General features: G+C 36.5%; 1 protein-coding gene across 1 annotated transcript in view; it reads right to left on the bottom strand.

Annotated features, from left to right (window-relative positions):
• trdn (triadin) overlaps positions 1-22,566 on the bottom strand; it is a 251,814-nt gene that overhangs the window by 114,562 nt on the left and 114,686 nt on the right. The window contains exons 5-7 of the mRNA XM_039749803.1: positions 22,163-22,186; positions 14,181-14,978; positions 3,464-3,529 (exon numbers count right to left, since the gene is read on the bottom strand). Coding sequence (XP_039605737.1) covers positions 3,464-3,529; positions 14,181-14,978; positions 22,163-22,186 — 888 coding nt within the window. The remainder of the gene's footprint in view (positions 1-3,463; positions 3,530-14,180; positions 14,979-22,162; positions 22,187-22,566) is intronic.

Genomic DNA, 22,566 nt, shown 5'->3' with positions numbered 1-22,566 from the left:
TTGAACTATGTAAAATAGTAATAATCATCATAAATATTAAGCAACTGATTTAAAATGATATGTGGATTAACTGATTAACTACCCTATATTGTGAATCATTACAGTGCATCCGGAAAGTATTCGCAGCGCATCACTTTTTCCACATTTTGTTATATTACAGCCTTATTCCAAAATGGATTAAATTCATTTTTTTCCTCAGAATTCTACACACAACACTCCATAATGACAATGTGAAAAAAGTTTACTTGAAGTTTTTGCAAATTTATTAAAAATAAAAAAACTGAGAAATCACATCTGCATAAGTATTCACAGCCTTTGCTCAATACTTTGTTGATGCACCTTTGGCAGCAATTACAGCCTCAAGTCTTTTTGAATATGATGCCACAAGCATGGCACACCTATCCTTGGCCAGTTTCGCCCATTCCTCTTTTCAACACCTCTCAAGCTCCATCAGGTTGGATGGGAAGCGTCAGTGCACAGCCATTTTAAGATCTCTCCAGAGATGTTCAATCTGATTCAAGTCTGGGCTCTGGCTGGGCCACTCAAGGACATTCACAAAGTTGTCCTGAAGCCACTCCTTTGATATCTTGGCTGTGTGCTTAGGGTCGTTGTCCTGCTGAAAGTTGAACCGTCACCCTGGTCTAAGGTCAAAAGCGCTCTGGAGCAGGTTTTCATCCAGGATGTCTCTGTACATTGCTACAGTCATCTTTCCCTTTATCCTGACTAGTCTCTCAGTTCCTGCTGCTGAAAAACATCCCCACAGCATGATGCTGCCACCACCATGCTTCACTGTAGTGATGGTATTGGCCTGGTGATGAGCGGTGCCTGGTTTCCTCCAAACGTGACGCCTGGCATTCACACGAAAGAGTTCAATCTTCATCTCATCAGGCCAGAGAATTTTATTTCTCATGGTCTGAGAGTCCTTCAGGCACCCTTTGGTAAACTCCAGGCGGGCTGCCATGTGCCTTTTACTAAGGAGTGGCTCCCGTCTGGCCACTCTACCATACAGGCCTGATTGGTGGATTGCTGCAGAGATGCAATAAGAGAAGTTGCAAAATCAACTGGAATGTTCAAGCAAATTATAGAAAAAAACCCGGTCTAAATCCGTTAAGTAGTTCTCTCGTGAATGGCAGAGAGACATACAGACAGACAGACATTGGACTTTATATATAGAGAGATGTTTTTTTACTCCAACTCCTTCTCTTACTATAAATGGGATCTCATTCCTCATTTCATCTCACCTCAGTGTTTCATTTTATGTTGCATTTACTTCAAGATTTAATTAATTTCAGTAAATTATTGCTGTGTCGACGATACTGGCTCTTGATCCTGTGTCTGGTTAGGTATAAAAGGTGCAACCTATGATTCAAAAAAAGCCCTTGCCACCCGTTTGTCTCAATTGAAACGGCAGAGAATTTTTGAGCCTGGGTTACATCTCTCACCTTTAGAGAGTGCACACCTTTATGTATAAAATCCCAGGAATTACACTTTTTTTCTCACCAGGTTGAATTAATTAAGTTCTCTTCTTGAAAGAACTAAATTAGAGATCCAATACATGTGGGAATATACTATGTCTTTGGGTAAAAACCATCAATTTACCATCTGTTAGGCTTAAAAGATTCATTTAGATTGTTTCCATTTCACACATCAAAAATAACAATGGGCACAATGTTAGGTAGTTATGTTAAACAGGGCTCTGTAAATAACGTTTGGTTCTACATTTAACATAATTTGATAGAATTTTTCCATAGTAAATGGATTGAATTAAAGATGGACTCAAGTCTATGGATCTCTGTGGAACAGATGTTTAAACATCAGCTGACGATTCTGCTCATGTATACACATTCACCTAAGGTCGGGTTCTATTTTTACCTCCAAAACTTTACAACAAAAGAGACAAAGCTTGCTGATGACTTTAATCAGAATGATCTCAGAAATGGATGAGGTGTTAAAACTGTGGAAACTCTCTCTACTTGTTATGTGTTTCAGTAGACACAAATCCCTTACAATTTGTTTACAAGGGATGCATTTTAAATTCCTGGAACCAAACAGCAGAAATCATTTATTTATAACTTCAACAATAATTTATTTTTTCTGCATCAATTTAAAAATTGTAATCTGTACCAATCAATGCCAGAACAGCTTAAATATGGTCAAGAAAATAAAAACGCACACTAAGATCTACAGTATGACATCCTTGCAGTTATCTGAGAAAACATTGTGGGTCAAGCAAAACATGGGCCAATTTTTATTTCAATAGCTTTTTTACCTAAAACACCCATTCATTTATTCAACATCATGTGAAATGTGAACTGGAGAACTATTTCAGGCAAAAGGAATGATGACAGTAATTTTGAGATAATGTATATATGGTGTGCTTAGACTTAAGCCAGGTATGACGAAAACTACTCGGGTATATCAGTGCCACATTTTGAATGTAACAAAGGGTGCACTTTAGCTGAAGTCACTTGAATTGTTCTTCTCAGGCAGCAAAATGAAGCAGAACTTTTAAGAACATTTGTATTGAGCACGACAGCTTTGACCTAACAGGCTATGTCAGAAACAGTAAATGTTGGTAAAATACATTTGCTGACTAGGATACCAAAAGAAGCAACTATTTTCTTTACTTAGTGTATTTTATCTGATCAGTAGGAGTTTATTCTTAGCTTTAGACATCTGTTTCTCACAACAGTTGCTATACTGTTTTCAGAATAAGTGAGCAACACCCTGTTGTTTTACTTAACTTTATACAGTAATGATGAGATTATTAAGATCAGGTGTTTATTAGCAGCTCTTGTTTCATTAGCTATTCTGTTTACTTGGCAACATCATTTGTTTTGTCCCATAATTATAGCAATTATAAAAATTATAAAAAGCAACTGTCTCAAGATGTACTGTGCTAAAATCAAGCTATTTAAAACAGTTAGCCATTCCTCCACCATTATAGTATGATTACAGAAGACATACTGTTACTAGCTACTCTAATTTAAGTAAATCTTTTCACATGAAAAATGCATGGCCAAGAGCGGAGTTTTGGGTAAATATACACAAAGGTGATGATAACTTTCAAGAATATTGAATCATAAGATACAGGTTCCATTTATAAGTAAGGTTACATTTTAATAAACAAAAATGAAATCTGCAAGATGTCCTTATTTAATCAAACAACATTTGTAATTTTTGCTCATTTTTTAAAGAAGATTCAATACATTAAGCACTATGGGGATATTTGTAGGTTTGTAGTTTGGAATTAACAATAATTGTATTATGCCATAGTAATCAAATGTTTTATGCAATAGTCATGTTTCTACAATGAATGCACACTGTTTAAATTTTGCACATTACATTAAACAATCTGGACAACACTTCATTTTTTGTAGCTCAAAAATGTCTCCGTTTACTCACTGCTCCGAAGAACACTCAATTTCAAGGCATTTAAATAATGAATAATAAAAGTACATACCTTTTGCTGGAACCTTCCTTTCATCCTTCACTTTCTTTTCAGGTATTTCCTTTGTTCTTCTAGCAACTAGAAAAAGGAAGGTAGATATTAGAAATGTTTTATTAAAACACACCAAAGTATTTCTTTTAATGACAATCCTATATTGAATATTGCTAACATGGTGCTTCTGACATTACACAGCAGTCCATTATATCAGGTCATGAAGTCGGAACAGAATCCAAAACATGTTTCTTGACAACATACTTACAGTATTTGCCAGAAAGCAAAAAGATGGTTAAAAAAAGACAATCCCTTCAACCTAATAATTTTAAATTATTTGAATTTGTTTGGTTCTGTATTCCTGCTTTTATCCATAACAACAATATACCAAAAAGGCTCTTCTTTGAACTTCACAATGGCACCTTATGTTAAAATACTATATTTCTTCTCTATAGACTTGTTATAATAAATTAGCTTGTCGTATACATGGGTGTCAAACTCCAGGCCTGGAGGGCCGCAGTGGGTGCAGGTTTTCTTTCTAACCCTTTTCCTAATCAGTGTCCAGTTTTCACTGCTAATTAACTTCTTTTTCCTTCTATTTTAATAGCCCTGTTTTTAAGGATTAAGTCTTCTGAATTGATTCTTTTCTTAATTAAATGACAGCCAAACCGAAATGAGACATGAAAACGAGCCAACAGGGCTTCAAACTCCAACCAGTTCTTTAGTGAGACACTGATTCTTGCTGTTAATTAAACCCGATATTCAACTTCATGGCTTGTTGTTGCTCTCTTTTTGCCACAGCAGACATTTTCCAAAACTGTTGATGTTCTGTTTTTTTCTAAGAACTCCTAAAATGTTTTGGTAACCTGAGGGATCAACCTTACTGAGACCTTCATCTTTATTTTCAGATTTTGTTCAATGGGCACAGGTCTCATTACTCTCCGGCTGCTAATTAAGGAAAAAACAACTAAGGGGCCTGAGCCAGGCATGGTGGAGCAATGGGTAGCACTGCTGCCTCGTTGTTAGGAGACCCAGGTTCGCTTTCTGGGTCCTCCCTGCATGGAGTTTGCATGTTCTCCCCGTGTCTGCGTGGGTTTCCTCCCACAGTCCAAAGACATGCAGGTTAGGTGCATTGGCCATCCTAAATTGTCTCTAGTCTGTGCTTGGTGTTTGTGTTTGTGTGTGTGTGCCCTGTGGTGGGCTGGCACCCTGCCTGGGGTTTGTTTCCTGCCTTGCACCCTGTGTTGGCTGGGATTGGCTCCAGCAGACCCCCGTGACCCTGTAGTTAGGATATAGCGGGATGGATAATGGATGGATGGATGGGCCTGAATCAAGCTAATTAAAGCTAAGGCTAAAGAAGTTAATTAGCATCAAAAACTGGTGACTACTTAAGAAGATGGTTAGAATGAAAACCTGCAGCCACTGCGGCCCTCCAGGACTGGAGTTTGACACCCCTGACAGATATAAAAAGGAACAATTGTTGTAAACATATGCTAGGCATTGCACACTGGAAGAGGATCCAGTGAAAAACCAAGTACACATTAAAAATTAAAAGTGAAAACTCCTGCCAGGGATGGGTTGGCCTATTCTGACTAAATCATCAGGTTACCACCATAACTTTTATGAAGACAAGCAGGTAACGAGTGAATAAATAAAATCTTTATGGTCAAATACAAAACTGTCAAAGATCTTTACAATCTTGTCCCGCACCTCATTGTTAGACACAAATGCCGTATCTATGCAAATGTAAAGACTATCCTTAAGTATCGAAATGAAAACGTAAAAATTGTCAATAAATAAGCAGCTGAATAAAATACCCTGTGACTACATGAAAAAACAGAATGCAATAAAGTCATGCTTTTCTTGTTCAGCCAATAGCAAAATGAAAAGAAAAACAGAAACAGCAATCATAACAATCAATCATTAAATACAATTTTATTATCCCTGGAGGGAATTTTACATGATGATCTTCACATCATCAAATAAAAAAGGTCCAGGCAATGTTCACAAACCACTGCACACTGAATTATCTTGTTTCTTTGAATTGTATTATTACTGTCCTTTGTGATTGATTGGTCATAAAAAAGTATAAAATTAATAAAAAAGAAATACTACTTTTATTGTTATGGGTCTTACCTGGAGCTGCTGTAAGTAGGAAAAAGAAGAGAATATGTGTTAAAAAGCTTTGAAAATACCCATGTTCAAAAAAGCATTATCTATTGAAAACTAGCCTCAGTCAATGTAGACAAAAATATACTGCCCAGTACATACTGAATGAAGTGTTACTCATTCTCTGGAGATAACATGTCCTATACACTGTGTAGCTTCAAATAAAAGTGCATTTGCTATTCACACTTCTTAAAATACACTGTATGTGTTAATCCTTAATGTGATGCCAGTCCATTGAAGGGCACATTCATACATATGGCCACAAACACTCAAAATTCCCAAACTCAGTATCACCAACATCGTAACATGTAGAACACACTGACTGGCAGAAAACCAGCAAAGCCAGGTGAAGAATGAGAACACCATCCATCCATTATCCAACCCTCTATATCCTAACTACAGGGTCATGGGGGTCAGCTGGAGCCAGTCCCAGCCAACACAGGGCGCAAGGCAGGAAACAAACACTGGGCAGGGCGCCAGCCCACCACAGGTCACACACACACACCCCAAGGATAATTTAGAATCACCAATGCACCTAACCTGCATGTCCCAGAGGAAACCCAAGCAAAAACAGGAAGAACGTGCAAACTCCACGCAGGGAGGACCCGGGAAGCGAACCCAGGTCTCCCAACTGCGAGGTAGCAGCGCTACCCACTGCGCCAACAATGACAACTCCACATAAAATGCTCTAGCAATTGACCCCATGTCACAGATGCAATGATGCAGCAATGCTAATCACTGGACAACTGTACAGTATAGGGCTGGGCAATATGCCCTATAAATAATTTTAGGCCATTTTGCGATACATGATATATACTATATCTCAGTATTTTGAAATCTTCTCTAAAGCACTTCATAAATGCTCAATTTAATTTGATTCATACAATCACACCAATATGATGATTCTAGTACTCCCTGCAGGCTACAACATATGTCTTCATTAATCATTCTTGTTTATATTCATTAGTGGCTTCTATTGAAACAATTTTAAACTTGTAAGCAAAACAGGGGCAATCTCAACCAAATTAAATTTAACAAAGCAGTATTTATTCAAACCTGGCAACTGCACACATGAAGAAACATTACAAAACAACATAATTTAAAGTGCACTTTTTGTGTATGTTTCTTAGAACAGGTAGTTTCACTGGGACAAACCACTCTGTAGAAGAATGACAGTTACTTCACATTAATGTATTTCCGATCAGTCGCCCTTGCATCTCACCTTCCCCAAAGGGCTCTTGCTTCTGGTTTCAAATGTCTGAACTCCCTGAGAGCGGTACAACTCACACCAGAGGCCATGACAGGTGGAGAGTTTGACTGCGGTGGTAACACCAGCCACACTGTAATGCAGATATCCTAAGGTGAGGAAAGAAATCTCCCTTGAAGCAAAAGGGCAAAATTTATCTTTGCCTGCTTGTACTTCTCTGCTCACAATATTTTTTTGAGTTGATCCTCTGCTAAAGAATAACAGAAATCCTTTCCATTTTCTTCTTGAAATCTACAAGAAGAAAAAATGACCTGAAGCTATAAAAAAGTATAAATAGCGTAAAAGTGGTATATTGTGTGCATAGTCTAATACAAGGAAGGCGGGTATTGCGGCCAGCCAGGTTATGAACTAGAGCGCACATTAAGATCTCAAGATGCCGGTCTGCTTATGATTCCAAGGATTAATAAAATAACAGTGGGAGGTTAAGCTTTTGGTTACAGGGCCCCTAAACTGTGAAATGATCAGCCTGCTACTACAAGAGGTGCCCCTTTGATCTCAACTTTCAAATCCCAGCTCGAGACTCACTATTTCAGTTTAGCATATCCTGACTAGAGCTGCTGATTAACTGTACAGACTGCATCTCTCTTGTTGGTCATTACCACTAAAACATATGTAACATGATAGTTATAATTTGTTACTAACCCTAACCTATTCTGTTTCTCTTCTTGTTACTCAAATGTGGCACTTGGTGCCACTGCCCACCTGCCAAGTGATTTTGCCTGCCTAAGGTAAAGTCATCTCTGATGGAGGATCACAGGAATCATCGGATAGAGGGGTCCTTTCATCGGATTGGCTGGCCCAGCGCTATCCCAACTGTGGAATGGCCAGTTGGGGGAGGCAACTTGATGGCTGTGGTCTCCAGGACTAATCTAAATCATATTATGTGAAATCATCTACTGTTAAATTCTTCTCTGTACTTGTAATATTTTTATTTTACTGTTATATTGTATCGAGGATTACTTGTGTTTTGTTCTGTGTATTGTATTGTATTAACCCCCTTCTCTTTGACACCCACTGCACACCCAACGGGTCTCTCTTTGAAGCGCCTTTCCCAAAGTTTCTTCTATTTTTTTTTTCTACTAGGTGTTTTTTTTGGGGGGGAGTTTTTCCTTGTCTTTTTAGAGAGTCAAGGCTTGGGGGCTGTCAAGAGGCAGGGCCTGTTAAAGCCCACTGCGGCACTTCTTGTGTGTATTTGGGCTATACAAAAATAAATTGTATTGTATTGTATTGTTTTATGAGTCCAGTGAGGTATAGCAGCCTGTTGAGAATATGCCTCTGTAGCAGCAGACTGCAAGATTTAGGTGTGTAGAGTAGCGTAACAAATATGCGCAGGACATTATTTAGGTCAGCAGGGTTATGATGAAAGATAGGCAAGCTGCATTTATGGATTGAATGACTGGTGTCCCAGATGTCCACATTATGACTTATACCATTTATGTTAGGTGGAATGCCCAGTGGGGGTTAGGTGTTCTTTTGGTTTTGGATCCACTGCAGATTGTGTTTTTTTTCTCCAGTCTGGCTGAACTTACCTTTTTCTTTGCTACATACTGTGCAATATTATTGCCTAATCTTAGGTGGTGCATCATATGGTGGGTGCAGCAACGTGCTATCAGTGCATGTTCTTAACCTATTGTTTGTTTACATTTTATATATTAACTTCCTGTTTATTTCATCTGGTAAAGCACTTTGAGCTACATTGTTTTTGAAAATGTTCTACATACAGTAAATAAATGTTCTTCTTGTTGTTTTTGTTGTACAGGCCTTTCAAGTAAATAGCACTATGCAGCTGGCCCAAAAACTGGCCTACTGGGTTCAAAAGGTTAAAAAAATATTACATGACAATTTGTACTTGAATAAGCTGCAATGTATTGAGTATAGCTGTAACTACTAAATTGTTATTCATGAATATTTATTTTTTACAATTTCCTCCCATGTTCCAATGAAATACTGTCCTGAACCAATTTTATTTATTTTACAACTGCAAATAAAGATTTCATTTTTTAACATTCTATTTGTCTTACTGTAAGCCAAGGAAATACAGCTCTTGGTTAACCATGCTAAAAGATTAATTTTAAAAGAGTGAATAACAAATTCTTGCTACTTCTTGCACATAAATAAAGGAGTGAACTTGACTTAAGCCTTGGTCTGACTCAGCCTACCTTAAGAAATGCAATATAATAAAGCAACACTACCTATTCTTCAAAATCACAACAAGTATCTGTGACTTGGGCACTTAAAATAAAGGAAGTGTATTTGTTCTGCATTGTACATGTTAATTGAGCTATTATTTTAATACTTCTTGTAATATTCTATAGAAGTCATTTTATTTGTACATTCTGCCGTAATTTGTAAACCACTCAGCTACTATGTTTCAGCATGGTTTAAACACCCATTCATCCATTTTTCAAACTCACTTATGCTGTATTGGTTTGCATGAAAGCTGGAGCCTGTCAGTATTCGGTGCAAGGCAGGAGCAATCCCTGGACAGTGCACCTGTCCATCACATGCAGCATGTCATATTTTTCTTTTAAAATACCTAACTAGTTTTAGACTAAAATTTTGTTTTATATTGCTGCAACAACAGTATTCACTTATTACATAAACACTAACATAATAGTGCAACATTTAAAATGTGTAAGTCATTTCATACTATTGGTATTTTATAAAAACATTATTAACTGCAAAACTGTGATATGTGAGCATCCGTGTTACCAAGATTAAACTGCTAAAAGGATTACTTTATTTATATTCAGAGTATATTACTATGACCAAATATCTAAAGGCAATGTGTGACCTTCTTATTTCTAATTATTGTGGCAGTGTTTACATTCATATCAGGGAATACAGAATTTTATTATTTTAGAATAAGCTAGATATTACAGATTTAAAAAGAAAGACTGTCTAAAATTAAGTTAAACTTTCATAGTACCATAATATGCATTGATCTCTAAATTAAATAACATAATAATCTTCCAAATCTCCTGCAAATGATGCTATATTGAATAAATGCCAAAAACATTAAATATAAAAAAACTATTTCTTGACTAAAGATATACTCAATTAGTATGCATTGTAAATGTATTGACTGATGTGGCCTGGTCAGTTTTTTTCTTGGAAATTTCAAAGCTGAATTTGTAATGTCAGTAAGCATTTTAAACAATATGTTTCCACCCCACAAGCTCTCAGTTAGAGCTGATCTAAATGTAATATATAATATTGACCAGATTTTATGCCTAGCATTCAGATTAATAATAGACTTTACCAAGTGATAAATAGCTTTAATTTTGTAGTGTTCACATCATATTCTATTCCTCAACTAAGCTAGCAGATGTAATTTAATTGAAAACCTAAATGGCAAAATCAATTTTAATGATTGTGATTTATCTTTATCAACATGACAGATTGTTAATACATTCTACATATTGAGAAATATTTGTCAATAAACATTAATAATCATATATAATATAGCCATATTATCATTCCAGCCAAATGGGTATGGTGTTTGTTGTGTACTATTAATAAATATACTGTTTATTTAAAAGGTCACACTGCTTTTAGACACTTCATCTACTCCATGCTCCCTAGATTTGCGGTCTCATGCCTCACGCCTAAACAGAAAGACAAGCTGAACTGTAACACTCTGTTGTTTCCTGGACTCGTATCGTCATGTTATCTACTCATCTTTACACTGTATAAAGGGACATGTATCTTTATCAGATGAGTACAAAGACCTTGGTTCCCCTTACTGAATAATAGTTTAAAAATGGCAGGCAATAATCGAGCAAAGATGAATCATGTCAAGCTATGTACAAGGATGCTCTGCTCTCAGAGTTGTGTGTTCTGCAACTACATACAGTATGAGCATTCCGCTCTCTCGTAAGTGAATATTCTGCCATTACTTCTTTGGATTTTCATACAACCCAATGTTAACATATATCTCATATCAAGAGTGAGTAGTATGGAGAGTTAGTATGCACCAACCACCAGTATCATCAGTTAATAAAAAAAAACAAAAAAACTTTGGACTTTTTTAACCTTTTTAACCTTTTTTTGCTTATTTTAACCTTTTCTTTAAATTTACCAGTTTCAGATAAAGCTTTTTCTTCGTAACTCTTCCATTAAGGCAAGCATATTTTCACTGTTGCAGATGATACTGGCATATTCTGTTTAATGAAGCAGCCAACTAATGACCTGTAAGGTGTCTGCTTCTCAAAGCTATACTTATTCTCTTGCACAGTTGTTCATCTGTGTATATTGATAAAAATGTATCAATTTCTTGGTGTTTCCAAACTCTCGAGTACTAGTATGTATGTGTGGGTAATTTTAGAAGGTAAAAACCTTTAACAAACTACGTTTAGTATCTTAGTTAATTACCATGAAACACTATCATTCAATCAATCTTACATTCATAGATTTCACATCAGAAACATTTTTATGGAGTACATGAGATTAAGATATTGCATAAATGTAGTATAACCCTTAGTACTCCATCGGTTTGCACTCTATATAAATTTTAAAAATACTATATTATATTATTATATTATTATTATATACTACTATTATAAGGAGCTGTTAATTTAACAACTTTAAATTGTCAAAAATTGTTATGGCAAAAATTCAATGACCTTTCCAATTTGAAAAATTGCTTTTTACTGAGCCTGTTTTAAAAAACCTAACCCCAGAAAATGGATAAGGGTACAATCTTCACTTGATAAATTATTTTATTCATAATTGATTATAAATTATGTACACGCCATGACTCTCATAAACATATTCTTATTTTTAGATTCTCAAGGGTCATATTTTTTCCACTATTGGGAAAATATGATGACTATTTGCCGCAATTGAAAATGACTTGTTGCAGTTCTCTTCTCCCTTCAGCATGGACCCTGATGAGGCTCCAGCTCACCTACAGCTAGAGCTGATTGAGCTTCAGTGTGACAACGAGTGCCATAGCCGACAGCAGCAGCTCTCTCTTGTGCCTTTTTACCGGCAGCTGGATAAAGGCAAGTTTCCAGAAATGCGAACATTTGCAAAGAAAATGTTGAGGTTGTTTGGCTCTGCATATTTGTGTGAGCAGACTTTCTCTGTTCTGAACTTGAACAAGAACTGCTTCAGATCAAGACTTAGTGACTCCCACCTACGTGACATTTTATGCATGTCTACTACTGCTTTCAAAGCAGACCTAGCCAGTGTACTGAAATCCAGATCTCATTTTCACCCTTCACTTTAGTCTCAATAGCTTACCTGTTGCTCTATTATCAGAATTAGACACAGCTGTATTTTACAGAATTTCTGAATGTTTTCAATTTCTGTTAGAAATTCAGATAACTTGTATTCCTTGATCTGTATATCTAAATGCTTATTTTTGCATATTTTTTCTTTTGCTGTGTGAAAATCCATCCATCGATCCATTATCCAACCCGCTATATCCTAACTACAGGGTCATGGGGGTCTGCTGGAGCCAATCCCTGCCAACACAGGGCGCAAAGCAGGAAACAAACCCCGGGAAGTGCGCCAGCACACAGCAGTGTGTGAAAATGACAACATTAAATAACAGAATATTCATATGCATGTTTTATTGTTATAAATAATGTCTTCAGTGGCTGTTGGCCGTCAGGCACTTTCACAAATCTGGCACTCCTTGAAAAAAGTTTGGACACCTCTGTCCTAAATCAAACTGAATAACTAATGCTGCAAAGTAATACAAGTTAACAACAATGAATAGTTCTAATCTGGATTAGTAGTTAACGATGAAACTATTATATTAACTGTATTTAAGCCTACTTTGCAATAATGTTTCAGTTAGTGAATACAAGTTATTCCCCCATTTACAACTGCACTACATGTATTAATTTTATATTAATCCATGTTCTGAACCCATATGTTCCCGCATTGTGCAGGGATAGAGACTGTCTCCTCATGACTCTCTAATGGAAAATGTGAGAACAGAAAATGGATGACTTCAAGAAGCAGGCATAAAGCCTTTTTCCTTCAAGTATGCACATACTTTATACTGAGTGTATAGTCTGTACAGTGATTTGAAAAAGATAAAAAAAATTATCACATATTGCACTATTTAAATGTTGGTAACAGATTTGCAGCTGAAAATTTTGCTTTCAGGAAAGTAGAAATGTACTTTCTATAAATTCTACATACTAAAGATGACATGTTGGCATTTACATTGGTATTGTGTAAGTGAGCAAAATAAACAGTGAACAATTGAACATACCTGAGCTATGTATTGTGCGTACTGTACAGATTTGGGGGCAGCTCAGCTATTAATTAGGGTTGTTGTTGGCTGCATTTAATTAACCAATGCAAAGAGTGGTGGATAAATAGATCATGTGGGCTGAACACTTTAATAGCAGAATACTTACTATTAAAGTTAATATGATGCAGTAGGTTATCTTTCACTATACAAGTATGCAACAATTTGAGGAGGAAAATCACTATGCAGTACCATTTCTCTGTTTAATCAACATGAGGCAGCCACTGGCTAATATACCAAATTCTCATTTTGTAGCACATGGAAGGGAAATTTGGGGTGATCTCACATTTATCTCTTGCACATGGAGCGTTGATCGATAATAATGTAGGAAAATATATGAAAAAATTTATTGAATGTGTTAATGTAAATAAATTCCTAATTTTACAGACAAGTGTGTATGTACACAGGTCAATGAAAATTATAATTTGTCCAGGCAAACTCCAAATGCTAATACTTTTGTCAGGTAGATTGTGGGGCAAGAGCAAAATCGTACTGACAAGATTGTTGATATCAAGAAAACAAATTAGAAAACATTTGTCCTGGCCAGTAGCGTAGCCAGAGATTTGTTGGTGGGTGGGCATATATAAAACTAGGTGGGTGAATAAAATTTCACCCAGATAAGACAGTATGTGGAACTTGACCATTAGTGGCTGAACAAGGGGGATTCTCTAATAAAAGCCAGCTTAGTAATGCAGACAACATTTGAAGATGCACACACAAATTCAAAGTCCCAGCCATTAAAAATAAAAATCTATAATACTAACAAAAATATCAAAACTGTTTAAAATAATATATCTATATATTTCAATTTGAACTTGAAAATTGATTATTTCGGTGATCTTCCCATCCACGCACACCTTTGGCTACACTGCTGGTCTTGGCTCAGAATAACTGAGCTAGGAGACAGATGTGGCTGTTTTTTTTAAATTTTCTTCTCTATATTCTATTGTATTGGAAAAAAATGTTGACATCCTCAACTTTTAAAAATAAACACATATTTAAAGTTTCTTTAGATTAATAATTGTGTTTACCATGAAAGTTGCCTGAAGTGTAGTCATCTTGAACTTCCTCTGTTTTGGTATTTTCATAATTTGGTTTCTTGCCTTTGATTCTTAAGATCTTCGTCTCCTCCTTGACATCCACTTGCATATTTTCGTCACTGGTATTGTGAACACTATTCTGATAAGTACTGTTATTCTGGTAGATGAAACTTCTCTTCAATGATTTGTTTTCATTGGCTTTAACTGTTTTAGTAAGGCTTTCCTCAAATCTTTCAAGGCTGCTATTAATGATTTTATGACTACATTTGGAACATTTTTTAAAATTACTGTCCTGTTCCTCTTCTTCAGTAAAACAGTTAGTTTTCTTGTCAGTACCACAGTTATTTTTGATGTCATTTCTTTGGTGGTGATATTCATTACCTTCCTCTTTTCTGCCATTTCTCAAAGTTTCAAAATTATCCTCAACATAGTCTTTTATTCTAATTCTTCTATTCACGTTTTTCATGCTGTTATTCAGATTAGGCCTTTTTCCACCTTGGACAGAAAACTGGATGCTGGTTTTATTATATTTAGTTTCATTGTCAATATGCACCGACTTTCCATTGTTAGATATGTAACTACCATCATTATTATGACTTTTGTTAGGATGAAGTATTATTTCCTTCCTTTCGATCTCATTCATATTATCCTTATCACTATCAAGGTAAATTTCTTCAGAATTCCCCAGCTTCTCTTTCTGTGACTTCTTTTGGAGGAAATCATCTTTATCATCTTCCTTCTTATTATCTTCAACCTTCTTCATAATGCTGACATCCAACACCTCAGAATCTGCATTTTTAAGCTTATTTTTTAATAAAACTGACTTATTCATCAGCATTTAGGACACCCATGCAAATCCCTGTTAATACGAAGCTCAGGGTATGGGCCTTGAAGCCCTTACTAATGGACAAAATAGGGAAATACCGGCTACACGTGCAGTAACATGCATGTTAACTCTTTTTTCAGATGGTGTAGTTAAGTAACTGACATGCAGTTAATTAAATCAAAATGATGAAAATAATCTGAACAGATGATGGTTTCATACACCATATGTAAAGTAGATTTTTTTCAAGTCAAGTTAAAACAATACAGTAAAAAAATGCAAATCTTGAATAGATACTGCAGTTATTGAATCTGTTCATATGAGTAGGCCTTATTTGAGTTTTCTATTTTTCAACACTATTTTCCTAGTAGAGTTTTTTAAACTATAGAAAAGTATCCATTATGCATATTATTTCTCAATTTTATAATTATAACTTTAACAGTAAAATGTACAATATAAAATATTTTTACATTTTTTAAAGTAGGTTTGATATCACAGCTGTCGAGGTGCTCGCATTTTACCTTAAGGGTATTTTTCTACAAGCAATAATGACAACTTTTGGTTTGTTTTCTTGAATTTTTGTGGTACAGCATAACAGTAGTTACCACTGCTTCCTTAGGGATCTAGCATGCTGGATTTAAATCCAACGCCTCATGTCCATGTCTGGGTGTTTTCTTTTGGGTACTACAGTCTTTATCTCACACCCCCAAACATGTCTGTGTCAGATTAATTATTCGCATTTTGTGGGCACATGTATGTGTGATTGGTCTGGGACAATGTTCAGCCCTGTTTCCTGCCTTGGACCTAAAGCTGGCATAGCCAAATAAGACCACCAACCCAACTCTGAATTGATTTAAGAAAGTTTTAGAAGTTTTTTTTCCATGTTTTAATCTCAGTACACTGAGATTATATTTTCCAGTATAATAATTTAAGTGTAGTATGCAAACCATTCTGTGTTTTATAAATTTCCAAATCATGTTTTAAAACTCAAAAAGTCAAAGGATTAAGACTGAAAAACTAACATTACTTTTGAAACAATTTCCAAATGTTATACCTTAGTTTGTCCATAAATTTCTGTTTTACAGATACAGCAGCAGGGAGGATTTTTGCGAAATAAAGCTTTATTGTGTGGTAGCACAATAATTGTGAAACAACACAGTATTTTAGAGAAGTAACTCAATATTTTTGAGATGTTTGAATAAGCTTCTGTAGACTGCTTCAAGTTGAGTACAAATATAATTTCAGATTGACCATCATGTAGGAATGTGGGGAAACATTAAATTAACCTTTATTGAATTTAGTATGTTTAATTGCTTAATGATACTGACACCTTGCCTTGGTTCGATTGAGATAAAAACATTTTCCTGCCAATTTTGTTTTATACTCAGCATTTGATATTTGACCAGATTTGGTTCATTCTACTTTCCATTGTTTCAATGCCCTTGTGAAACCTTTTACTAAAATCGTCTCATACTGCACCAAGATTGACAGGGAAAAAGTCCAAATGTGAATTCATAAAATGAATCTTCGGTGACATGTTGTGGGGTTTGACATGGTGGCACAGTGGGTTGATGTTCCTGTCATCCCCTGCATGGAGTGTGTGTGTGTGTGTGTTCTCCCCATGTCCATATGGGTTTCCTTTGGGTGCTTCAGTTTCCTCCCACAGTCCATAAATATACAGGTTAGGTAGATTGGCAATCCTAAATTGCCCATGGTGTGTGTCTGTGTGTGTGTCTTCACCCAGCAATGGACTGGCTCCCTATCCAGGGAATGTTCCTTCTTTGCACCAGATGATTGCTTGGGAGAGGCTCTCATAACCCTACTCTTGATAAGTGGGGTTGGAAGATGGATGGATGAAGCATGCTGACAACTAGCTGGGCATGGTTTGGATGGCAAGAAAATTCTCCACATCTTCCTTAAATGCCTTCCATGTGCCCAGCTATCAGACATTCAAACCACATCTGATTTTTGGCCCAAAAAATTTCTTTTCTTAATTTTGGCATCAGTTATTTGTGGTAGCATCTGTACCAAATATCAAAAATCCTTCAACTTCCTTAGTCATTACTTTCATTAAGCTTTTTATCAATCCAGGTTTTATAGGAAGAGTAGACAAAATATTTTATTGGGTTGACAAATGGTTTATGTGCCACACTTTCCTACAACCAAATTCTAACAGAAAGGGCAGTTTGTTTTAATGAGTCACGGCTGTCCCATTGAACATGAAAAAACAGTACTTGGTATATCCAGGCTGCATTTCTAGTAGTAGTGTTCACTACATTTAGATTACCACAGACATTCCATTTGTAATTGTTGTACTGTAAATGCTGCAACAGCATCTCCATGTTCTTATAGCTTTCTTTCATGTATACTGGTTAGGCAATGTGTACTGAAGCGTGGACACTGTCAAGGTGTAACACAACAGCTTTCAGACTAAACAGTGACAGATCAGTACAAAAGGTGCCATTTTTTGGGTCATGCTTACAACCCATAGACATGCCTGGACCAAACAAAACTGCTTACTTTGTGGGAGACATATTAGTTGTATCAAAACATAGAAGGACATCACCAAAATAGGCGATTGTAATAATATTTGATAGAAAACTTTAAAGGTGATTTTTGTAATCGGCAGACCGTAGGTGTGCAGGAAGCAAAATGTTTGTTGTCCAGTGTAATTTCTAGAACTATCTAAATTAAAAGAATGCTCTGATTTTACTAGTAAAACAGTAGTATAGAATTAAAATTCAACATAAAGACAGCATTCTGACAAACTGTTCAACTGCTGTGCTGCTTTGTGACTTTTTTTAGTTCTCAGCTGTTTTACTGTCTATGTAGAGTCTACAGATTCTCTCCATGGTCAAATAAGCCATCCACTTTTTCATATATGCCCAACTAATTTATTACAGTTTTTCTCGATTGGTTTGGCTCATTTCTTGAAACCGAGATGACATTCTCAAAATAACATGGACAGATCTCCAAACCACCTTGCAAATGTTCACAACAGAATGGCATTTCTCATTGATTTCATCAAATTGCAAATGCCTTAGTACATGTCTCAAGTGTCTCAGTGCATCTTTGCAAATGGTTAAGTACAAGTAGCCTGCAGTTAGCACAATAAGCCCACATTTAGCACATTTTCCAAATAAATAGATCTTGCTGATCTAAACTGATTAGTTGATTCTCAGTCTAATGGTTGTTCTCTCCAAAACATGTCAGCATGATTTCATCGTGTAAGTCATCATATGCACAATAGTCTGTTCAATTGTCAAAATTAGTCAAGAACATAATACCATGAACACCATATATGAATTTCTTGGAACATTTGATAAATTCATGACAGTAATTGACAATCAGGTGAAATTAGAACTTGACCAACGAAGGAGGAGTTTCCCACATCTCAGATGACCAACCAAACAGTTTGTTTAGTTACCTGACAGGTGCTGTCTATTGTTGTGAATGCTGCCAAACGTGTATATATAGAGCTTGGCTAGGGCCAGTACCATTTGAACATGGAGGTACCTCACCAAGTAAATCAAGAAGGGCAACCTCCTGCTCGAGGAAGAAGAAGAGGAGGAGGAGGAGGAGGAAGAGGAAGAAGAAGAAGAGGAGGAGGAGGAGTGAGGATGCGTGGTGGTGGAATAGGGGGAAGAGGCCGAGGAGCACGAAGACACCATGCTGTCCCGGATGAGATTCGGGCCACAATTGTAGACCATGTGGTTAACCATCGCCTGACAATGGCAGAGGCTGGGCGCCGAGTGCAGCCTAATGTGCCTCGCTCTACTGTCTCCTCCATCATCCAAACCTTTCGCAGGGAAAACAGGTATGTACTCAGTCAATGATGGAGTCATTACAGTATACAGTACTGTGCATACTGTAAAGCAAGACATGTATAAACTCTTCATTCCGTGTGTGTGTGTGTAGGCCCACAGTACTGTAATATATTACCTCAATGTGATGTTGCAATATGATGTTACAGTACAGTAACTCATTCTGTAACAAATACGGCATACATTACAATTGTCATACAGTGTTGTCCTTTGACTTCTACGTCTAGGATTGGACGACAACCTCACATGGGTGGCAGAAGAAAACTTCTCAATGAACAACAAGAACAAGAGATCTGTAACATGGTGATTGCAAATAATGCTCTCACTTTGAGACAGATCCGTGATGCAATCCTTCAAGACAATGCCATATTCCAAAATGTCAACTCTATCAGCATCTCCACAATAGACCGGGTATTGAAGAAGCATCAGATGACCATGAAGCAGATTTACAGGGTACCATTTGAGAGGAATTCTGACAGAGTGAAAGAGCTGCGGTACCAGTATGTGCATGTAAGTCAGTTATTGGTTGTCTATTATAGTAACATTACAGTAAGCAGTGGTTCCCAATTTGTTTGGTTTTCAGTATCCTCTTTACCTTTAGAATCCAGCTTTATCTGACTACAGCATTTTGCCTAAAACTGCAACAGTGTTTCTCCCTCTTTGTGTCAAATACTCCCTGCAGTGCCTCTGCATAGGCCTGTACCCCAGGTTTGGAACCACTGGAGTAGTGGCCAGTAGCAGGCTATATTGAACTTGTGGAGGAGAACATAGAACAATCCCATGTAATTTTCTATTTCTGTTGTGTATGACTCCTCTATATGACTGATTTGATTTTTTACTCTATTGTAGAGAATAATGGCATTGGAAGGGAATGAAACATCTCACATCCTTGTATTTGTCGATGAGGCTGGTTTCAACCTGGCCAAGGGCCGCAGAGCGTGGCCATAACATCATTGGTCAGCGGGCCACGGTGGATGTCCCAGGCCAGCGAGGGGGCAATTTAACAATGTGTGCTGCCATATCTGAGAATGGTGTGGCCACACACATCCCCAGTTTAGGCCCATATAACACTCAAAGCTCCTCATTTTCTTGGACCGTCTTTATACACATCTGGTCCCAGAAAATGAGAGAGGTCTCGAAGGGCCTCACCTACCACACTATGTGATCGTGTGGGACAATGTAAATTTCCACCGTGGGCGCTCATCAGGGCCTGGTTCACCACCCATCCAAGGATGCTCATGGAGCTACTACCACCATACTCTCCTTCCTTAATCCCATTGAGGAATTTTTTTCCGCTTGGAGGTGGAAAGTCTATGAACATCAGGCTCAAGACCAGAGATCCCTGCTCCATGCAATGGATGCTGCATGTGAGGACATTACAGGGGATCAGTGTAGGGGATGGTTGAGACATTCACGCCGTTTCTTCCCTCGCTGCATCGCAAGGGAAAATATCCGCTGCGATGTGGATGAGAATCTATGGCCAAACAGAGAGCAGCGTGGATGGCCAGGAGGATGAGGATGGTGGCCAGGAGAGGGACGGTGACGACAACAACCAGTGAAAGTTACCTTAGTTGTGAAACTTTATTTACTGTAAGCCCTACTGTAGGCTAGATATAATTTTTCTTGTTTTTTGTTTGTGTTTATATTTCGTACATGTACAGAATACTGTATACATTTTTATGTACTCTAATGTATGGAAGTTACTTTATGTGTGTCAATAAAAATGATTACAATTTCCTTGGAAGTAGGAGTGCAGTGTGTCTGATGTCAAACTTTGGAGGCTGCTCTTACTGTAAAATCCTTTTTTTTTCAGTTTTATACATAATTGTATTCTGTTGGCTAGACCTCTGCCATAGTGACAAAACATCTAGGCATTTTGACTTGCAGTGCTTACACGATGCCAAAGGGACGATGCATTTTGGGGGCACTAACTATTTAAATGGGAAAGGAATTTAGTTTTGACACATGGGTAAACTATTTTGGGAGAGATACGAGCTTTTGCAGGTGATCCATGGTGTTGTGCTAAACCATCCAGGTTATTTTGGAAAAACGCACTAAGTGAATGCAAATGAGCCAACGCAATTGAGAAAGATCTTTGACATTTTGATGGTACTGACTCTTTATATGGGAAAGGAATCTATTTTGAAGCATGTATGAACAGTTTTGGGAAAGATATGACCTTTTGCTAGTGAGCTGTAATGTTGCGCAGAACTGTAAGACTGTTTGGCCAAATGATCTTATAGTTTTAAGAATGTAATTTCTGTTTCAAGAAATGAGCCAAACCAATCGAGAAAAACTGTAAAACAGCCCTGTTTAAGTTAGACTAAGTGTGCGAGAGTGTGCCCAGCAATGGATCAGCATATCTCACTGGGCTGAATAAAGCTTTGTAAGAATGCAAGCAAGTTAGTCTTCAGCTACTGGTGACCCTGTTCTGGAATAGTCTTCACAACATGGATGGTAAGAATTAGTAAATAACTTTACACATTTCATGACTTTTCATACAAATTAAAGACATTCACTTGATTAATAAAAACACATTAATTATGCACCAATTTTTGTTTCATGCCCAAAACCATGGTGACTAAGAATCATTCCACTTCAGACGTTTTAAGATTTCATTATACACAATCTTTTTCACTCTCAACAGAAAATGCACTAAGTTAGAACTCGTATGGAAAGTTAAACAACATAAACAAACTGCTTTAGTTCCTCAAAACTGGTTTAACACAAATGTTTAATTGATGCATTACACAACAACTGAAAAAAACAATACTATAACTTAATAAATTACTCAAAATAAAAAAGAATATAAATTAAAATGTTAAAATCAATTGATAAACTGGATGATACCTTTACTTACTAATATAGAATTGAATATAGTGCACACTTCATTTTACCTAAAGTATACAGCATGCACAATAATCATAACATTTTTAATTAGTTTTGTTCTATTTCCTTAATGTCCAAATGACTGTTATCTATTCTGAATATTTAACTAATTGTACTGAATTAAATTTCTTCCAAAAAAAAGTCTAGTCAGTTATAATTAAATGAGCTCCTTGATATATGTATATACAATATAGACATGCTCTGTTTGTTGTCAAATGGTAACACTAATAACAATAAGCTATACAAATATAGCTAATGGTAAAATTAAACCAGTGTGAATTTTTTGTCCCTTTAAATGATAAAGCATTTGATTAACATATAAATATATTTATTCAGAGGGCTTCCATTCCTTTTTATCACTGGCAAATCATGAAAACCACAAATTGTTGTTACATTGATTTCACATTTATTAACAAGTCATAATAAGTATTACCAACCTCTTTTCCTGGTTGGAGGTTCACCTGCGATAAAATAAACAAAGAATAACATTATACTGCTGCATCTTCATCATCCCTATTATGTATCATTTTTCAGCATGTCGAAATAATTAAAGTTGTGAAAGGAGAAATGATTTACATGTTTAAAGATCATCATGGCAATGATTTAATTAATTACATTTGTTTCATCATAGGTTAGGACTTGGTTATTTATGTAGCACACCATCTGTGTAGAAGGGCAGGGAAGGGAAAGGTATACAAGTTATTGGCTGAATCAAGACAAAATTATTACAGTATTATTATTTTGCATCATCTAAATCAGTGGTTTTTAATCCAGTCCCAAGTTTTTCTTTCAACCAGTTTCACAGTCAGTGCTGGTAAGTCATTTTACCTCTAAATAAAGT

Source organism: Polypterus senegalus, chromosome 3, assembly GCF_016835505.1.
Source record: "Polypterus senegalus isolate Bchr_013 chromosome 3, ASM1683550v1, whole genome shotgun sequence".
Classification (NCBI taxonomy): Eukaryota; Metazoa; Chordata; class Cladistia; order Polypteriformes; family Polypteridae; genus Polypterus; species Polypterus senegalus.
Note: the sequence above shows the minus strand (reverse complement) of the source record. Positions and strands in the feature narration are given on the sequence as shown.